The 7,500-nt window shown below is 46.1% G+C and overlaps 1 protein-coding gene across 1 annotated transcript in view; it reads left to right on the forward strand.

The window, feature by feature from the left end:
- The window catches only part of gareml (GRB2 associated, regulator of MAPK1-like), a 35,163-nt gene that overhangs the window by 5,823 nt on the left and 21,840 nt on the right, over positions 1-7,500 (forward strand). Inside the window, exon 2 of the mRNA XM_062550316.1 lies at positions 3,709-3,849. Coding sequence (XP_062406300.1) covers positions 3,709-3,849 — 141 coding nt within the window. The remainder of the gene's footprint in view (positions 1-3,708; positions 3,850-7,500) is intronic.

A 7,500-nucleotide genomic window follows, 5' to 3' on the forward strand; every position in this document is an offset into this window, starting at 1 on the left:
CAGTTCCGTTACGCGTCGGCACATTTCAGCACATGGCCGCCTCTGTTATGGAGCCATACTGTAGCAATATGTGCAGAGTGAGGCAGTGAGGCATTGCTTTCCTAGAACATGGAGTTTTTTTTCTCTGAAAAAGAAAGATATTGTCTGGATACGTTGCTCAAAACCAGTATACATCTTCCAGATGTGTAAGCTGCCCATGGCATAAACACGAATGCACCCCCATAGCATCATCATAGATGCTAGCTGTTGCCCTAGACATTAATGCACCCCCATAGCATCATCATCATAGATGCTAGCTGTTGCTAGACACGAATGCACCCCCATAGCATCATCATAGATGCTAGCTGTTGCCATAGACATTAATGCACCCCCATAGCATCATCATCATAGATGCTAGCTGTTGCTAGACACGAATGCACCCCCATAGCATCATCATAGATGCTAGCTGTTGCCATAGACACGAATGCCCCCCCCATAGCATCATCATAGATGCTAGATGTTGCCATCGACACTAATGCACCCCCATAGCATCATCATAGATGCTAGCTGTTGCCATAGACACGAATGCCCCCCCCATAGCATCATCATAGATGCTAGATGTTGCCATAGACACAAATGCACCCCCATAGCATCATCATAGATGCTAGCTGTTGCCATAGACACTAATGCACCCCCATAGCATCGTCATAGATGCTAGCTGTTGCCATAGACACAAATGCACCCCCATAGCATCATCATAGATGCTAGCGGTTGAATTCCAAGTGGATGTGCTGTCCATTGCTGAGATATCATGGCTTGTGTGAACACACACACACACACACACACACACACACACACACACACACACACACACACACACACACACACATGCATACACCCTCACACGTGCACATGCGTCTGTAATTGTTGTGTGTACGGAGAAAGAGGACATGTCAGAAAGTGACAAGTGCAAGGCCATCGATCATCACTAAGCTGAGTGGTGCAGTGTGTGTGTGTGTGTGTGTGTGTGTGTGTGTGTGTGTGTGTGTGTGTGTGGGGCCAATGCCAGAGGGGGTTTGTCCGTGTCACTGTTCCAATGGAATCCATGCTGATCAGCAGAGTAGCAGGCGAGCACATGTGGCCCAATGGGGAATTGCCTGCTGAAACTTTGACCTTCTCACACACATAACACACATAACACACACACACACACACACACACACACACACACACACACACACAAACACACACACACACACACACACACACACACACACACACACACACACACACACACACACACACACACACACACACGCACACACACACACACACACACACACACATAAAACACACACACACACACACACACACACACACACACACACACACACAGCAGCATCAGGTCTTACTGTCTACTCTGTTATAACACACACACACAGCAGCATCAGGTCTTACTGTCTACTCTGTTATAACACACTCACACAACAGCATCAGGTCTTACTGTCTACCCAGTTATAACACACACACACACACACACACACACACACACACACAGCAGCATCAGGTCTTACTGTCTACTCTGTTATAACACACACACACACACACACACACACACACACACACACACACACACACACACACACACAACAGCATCAGGTCTTACTGTCTACTCTGTTATAACACACACACACACACACACAGCAGCATCAGATCTTACTGTCTACTCTGTTATAACACACGCACACAACAGCATCAGGTCTTACTGTCTGCCCTGTTACACACACACAACAGCATCAGGTCTTACTGTCTACCCTGTTACGCACACAACAGCATCAAGTCTTACTGTCTATCCTGTTACACACACAACACCATCACACAACACCATCATCATCGTCTTATTGTCTACCCGGTCGTGTCACTCTTTTCAAAACTGTTTTCAAATGAATGTCTATTACGAACTGAATCTGCAGTATATAATATATCCATATTGTGTGATATACTGTAGTGATATAGCAATTCTATATTAGTTCTGTACTATTCTATGCTATAGGAGGAAATTCTATACTATATACTAGCCACTATACTTTTTTCTCAGTGGTTGAAGGTAGAGATGTAAAGGTACACAGAAATCACGGTTCGGTGTGTACCTCGGTTTTGAAATCACGGTTCGGTTCATTTTTGGTACGATAAACATGTGGGTACTGTAAGCCAAAAATTCACTGACACTATTACTGATGTTTCTTGACATTGATTTACAAGACTGACATATTCCTAAATATGCAATAATGACATGGCACCTAAAATATTTATGTGGGAACTTTTATTTGAAACATGGTTCACATGTGAAAAAGACTGCATTTGATACATTCGGTACACATCTGTGTTGAAACTAACCTGTACCTAGATGGTTTGGTACGAATATGTGTACCCTGACACCCCTCGAAGTTGAAGGAAAATATATGTACTCACTCGTCACTCCTTTCTCTTAAAGCATTAGTTCGGAATTTTGGACATTGGACCTCATTTCCAACTCAGTCTGGGTGATATAGGTCGGTGAAGACCATTTTCGGTGAATTTCTGCCCTTCCTATGAGTTGCAGCGTTCATCTCGTGCTAATCTGGTGCCAAGATAACGCAAGTCAACGGTAACATCCAGCCTGCCACTGAAAACACTCCACAGAACACCCGAAACAAATACATTTTAACGTCAGACTATCGGTGCACATGCCTAGTGTTGATAGAACCATGTTAGAAATAAAACGAACCTTGCATCGCATTGCAATAGCCTACTTTATTCCCTGTATGGCAGTGGCGGATTGATATTGAGAAACTAGTCCCTCAAAATGTAATAAATCATTGAGTTGCAAGGTTAGTTTCATTTCTAAAATTATTCTATCAACACGGACATGTATATCGATAGTCCGACGATTTAATTGACTTGTCTCGGGTGTGCGGTGGAGTGAGTAAGACTGTTGTTGATTTCAGACTGATGTTACAGTAGCAATGTGTTAGCTCAAAACCAGCGTTAGCAAAGGGGGACGCTGCAACTGAAGGAAGGGGCTAAACGCGATAAAAACGGTCTCCACCGACCTATATCACCTCGGTAAAGTTGGAAATGAGGTCCTATGTCCAAAATTCCGAACTATTCCTTTAACTTCTTCTCTCTCTCTCTTTCTCTCTCTCTCTCTCTGTATGTAAACAGTTCGGAATATGTGAATATGTGTACGCTTACACCCCTAGTCAAAGGAAAATATACAGTATGTACTCACTCCTTTCTCTTAACCTCCTCTCTCTATCTTTCTCTCTTCTCTCTCTATCTCTCTCTCTTTCTTTCTCTCTCTTTCTCTCTTCTCTTCTCTCTCTCTCTTCTCTCTCTATATTTCTCTCTCTTTCTCTCTTCTTTCTCTATCTCTCTCTATCTCTCTCCCTCTATCTGTCTATCTTTCCTTCTCTCTCTATCTCTCTCCCTCTATCTGTCTATCTTTCCTTCTCTCTCTCTCTCTCTATTCTCTCTCTCTCTTCTCTCTCTCTCTCTCTATTCTCTCTCTCTCTTCTCTCTCTCTCTCTATTCTCTCTCTCTCTCCCTCTCTCTCTCTCTCTATCTCTCTCTCTCTTTCTTTCTCTCTCTTTCTCTCTTCTTTTCTCTCTCTCTCTCTCTCTCTCTCTCTCTCTATTCTCTCTCTCTCTATTCTCTATCTCCCTCTCTCTCTCTCTCTCTCTCCTGCAGGAGACCATGTGGAGGGTTTGTCTGAGGACGATGTGGTGCTGCTGCACTCGTGTCGGCAGTGGACCACGGTGACGGCCCACAGTCTGGAGGAGGGCCACTACGTCATCGGCCCCAAGATAGACATCCCCCTGCAGTACCAGGGTGAGGCCACGCACCAGCCCAGACGCCAGCACACACACACACACACACACACACACACACACACACACACACACACAGATAGACATCCCCCTGCAGTACCAGGGTGAGGCCACGCACCAGCCCAGACGCCAGCACACCAACACACACACACACACACACACACACACACACACACACACAGATAGACATCCCCCTGCAGTACCAGGGTGAGGCCACGCGCCAGCCCAGACGCCAGCACATCAACACACACACACACACACACACACACACACACACACACACACAGATAGACATCCCCCTGCAGTACCAGGGTGAGGCCACGCACCAGACCAGATGCCAGCACATCAACACACACACACACACACACACACACACACACACACACACACACACACACACACACACACACACACACACACACACACACACACAGATAGACATCCCCCTGCAGTACCAGGGTGAGGCCACGCACCAGACCAGACGCCAGCACATCAACACACACACACACACACACACACACACACACACACACACACACACACACACACAGATAGACAGACAGACAGACACACACACAGACACCACACACACACACACACACGCACACACACACACACACAGATAGACAGACAGACAGACACACACACAGACACCACACACACACACACACACGCACACACACACACACACAGATAGACATCCCCCTGCAGTACCAGGGTGAGGCCACGCACCAGACCAGACGCCAGCACATCAACACACACACACACACACACACACACACACACACACACACACACACACACACAGATAGACAGACAGACAGACACACACACAGACACCACACACACACACACACACGCACACACACACACACACAGATAGACATCCCCCTGCAGTACCAGGGTGAGGCCACGCACCAGACCAGACGCCAGCACATCAACACACACACACACACACACACACATACACACACTGAGAGAAAGTGGAATATGTGGCATCAACACACACCCACACACACAGATAGACAGACAGACAGACACACACACAGACACCACACACACAGACACACACAGACACACACAGACACACACACACACACGCATACACACACACACACACACACACACACACACACACACACACACAAGCACACACTGAGAGAAAGTGGAATATGTGGCATCAACACTCACACTCTACACAGATAGACAGACAGACAGACACACACACACACACACACAGACAAGCACACACACACACACACGCACACACACACACACACACACATGCACCACACACACACACACACACTCACACACACACACTGACTGCAACCATCCAGGAGGATAAATACAACGTTGAGAGTCCTGCTACTGCAACAGCTGCTCTTGCTTAGAGCAAAGTCTATCAGCAGGCCTCCAACACCCAGAGAGCCTCCCCTGTGTCTCCACTCTCCAGCCATAGCCACGTCCAGAGGTCAGAGGTCGGAGGTCGGAGCTGACCCGTGAACCCTAGCTGCAGTCAAGCTTGCTCTCTCCCTGGGCGGTGTGTGCTTAACCAGAAACAGACAGTGTAATCATCACCAGACAACAAGTTCCCATTAGCCCTCAGAGAGCGTTAGCGTAGCGGTGTGCTTTACCATTAATGGGGACGTGTCATCCAGTAACTTACAGGGAGTGGTTTGATTTACCCAGAGAAACTAGCATGTTACAGAAAGAGAGAGAATCACAGGGAATGGGCTATGGTCATACCAAAGAGAGACAATCACATGAAATAGCCCTGTGGTCTCAGCAAAGAGAGAGAGAGAGAGAGAGCACACACACACACACACACACACACACACACACACACACACACACACACACACACACTCATTGCAGTAACGATACATTTGTTGCTTTCTTGTCTACATACTACTACTTGTACTAATATACTGGTGTACTAAGAAATGCTTTGGCAATGCAATTGTATTTGTTGCCATGCCAATAAAGCTCAATTGAATTGAATTGAATTGAGAGCAGGAGGCACTGAAGTCTTGTTTGCTGTCATAACGAAGTTGCGGCCCAGACTCCCAGGATTCCCCTCTTGTCTGTCTAAAAGTGAACTCCACTTAGTGAAGTGTTTTCCTGAACTTCATCCCAGAGCCAGAGAGGGCTGGAGTGATATCTAACCACAGAGGAGAGAGAGAGAGAGAAAGAGAGAGAGAGAGAGAGAGACTCTCAAGCAGAGAGCACCAGGCTTCCTCTCCTCTCATCCTCAATACCACCCTTCGCTCTCTCTCCCTCTCTTTCCTCTCATCTCCACCTCTCTCACTCTCTCTCTCTCTCTTTCCTCTCATCTCCACCTCTCTCTCTCTCTCTCTTTCCTCTCATCTCCACCTTTCTCTCTCTCTCTCTCTCTCTCTCTTTCCTCACATCTCCACCCCTCTCTCTCTCTCTCTCTCTCTCTCTTTCTCTCCTCTCATCTCCACCTCTCTCTCTCCTCTCATCTCCACCTCTCTCTCTCTCTCTCTCCTCTCATCTCCACCTCTCTCCCTCTCTCTCTCTCTCCTCTCATCTCCACCTCTCTCCCTTTCTCTCCCTCTCTCTCTCTCTCTCTCTCTCCTCTCATCTCCATCTCTCTCACTCAAATTCAAATTCAAATTCAAAAGTTGCTTTATTGGCATGACAAATGAAAACTTGTATTGCCAAAGCAATTGGTACATGTAAAGGTAAGACATAACAACAATTACAGAGACAAAACATATACATATACTTTAAACTGATATAGACATCTTTGTAAACATACTACTTCACTGAGATTTGTGAACAATAGTAAAGTACTACAATAGTACAACAAGAATACATCGGTTCAATAGAACTGTTCATTGAGAGCAGTATGTTGACTGCCTGCATGTGGATGTGGTATTTGTGAGTTCATCAGTGCGTTCGCACTGTGTGTGTGTGTGTGTGTGTGTGTGTGTGTGTGTGTGTGTGTGTGTGTGTGTGTGTGTGTGTGTGTGTGTGTGTGTGTGTGTGTGTGTGTGTGCGTGCGTGCGTGAGTGTGTATGTGTGTGTGTGTATCACTCGCTGTCCCTCAGCTGGTGGCAGGAGAAAAGGTATTGTGCAGCTATGAGACAGCTGTCCTTTTCTTCTCCTAGTAAGTATTGTAATTTATTTAGGTTTGGTAAAGAACTAAATCCAGGGTGTTTCTCGTCAAGTTTTGGAAAGTAGATATCACGAACTGACTGGAATGAGTTGCACTCGGTTAGAAAGTGTAGCTCTGTCTCAACAACACTGTCCCTGCACTGCTGGCATAGGCGTTCATTGCTTGGGAGCCATGTTTTTTTGTGTCTCCCGGTTTCGATGGCTAATCGGTGCTCACTGAGTCTATATTTGGTTAGTGTTTTCCTTAAATTTGTGTCTTTTATATTTGTTAGGTAGTCTGCTAAGATAAACCCTCTGTCCAATGTCAAGTAGCATTGCATCTTGCTTTGTGTCTTGGCTTTGGATTGCCAATATTGCCAATATTTTTCTTTTAAGATGGGAGAAATTTGTTTAATTTTAGTATGTTCAATTTGTATCTGGTCCTGACTACCTACTGCATCAGTGTGTGAATGGCTCAAGACCAAGTTGGGAGAGGAGTTATTTCCTTTGCTCAATTCTTGGTCACGCA

The sequence above is a fragment of the Sardina pilchardus genome, chromosome 12 (assembly GCF_963854185.1).
Source record: "Sardina pilchardus chromosome 12, fSarPil1.1, whole genome shotgun sequence".
In the NCBI taxonomy this organism is placed as follows: domain Eukaryota; kingdom Metazoa; phylum Chordata; class Actinopteri; order Clupeiformes; family Clupeidae; genus Sardina; species Sardina pilchardus.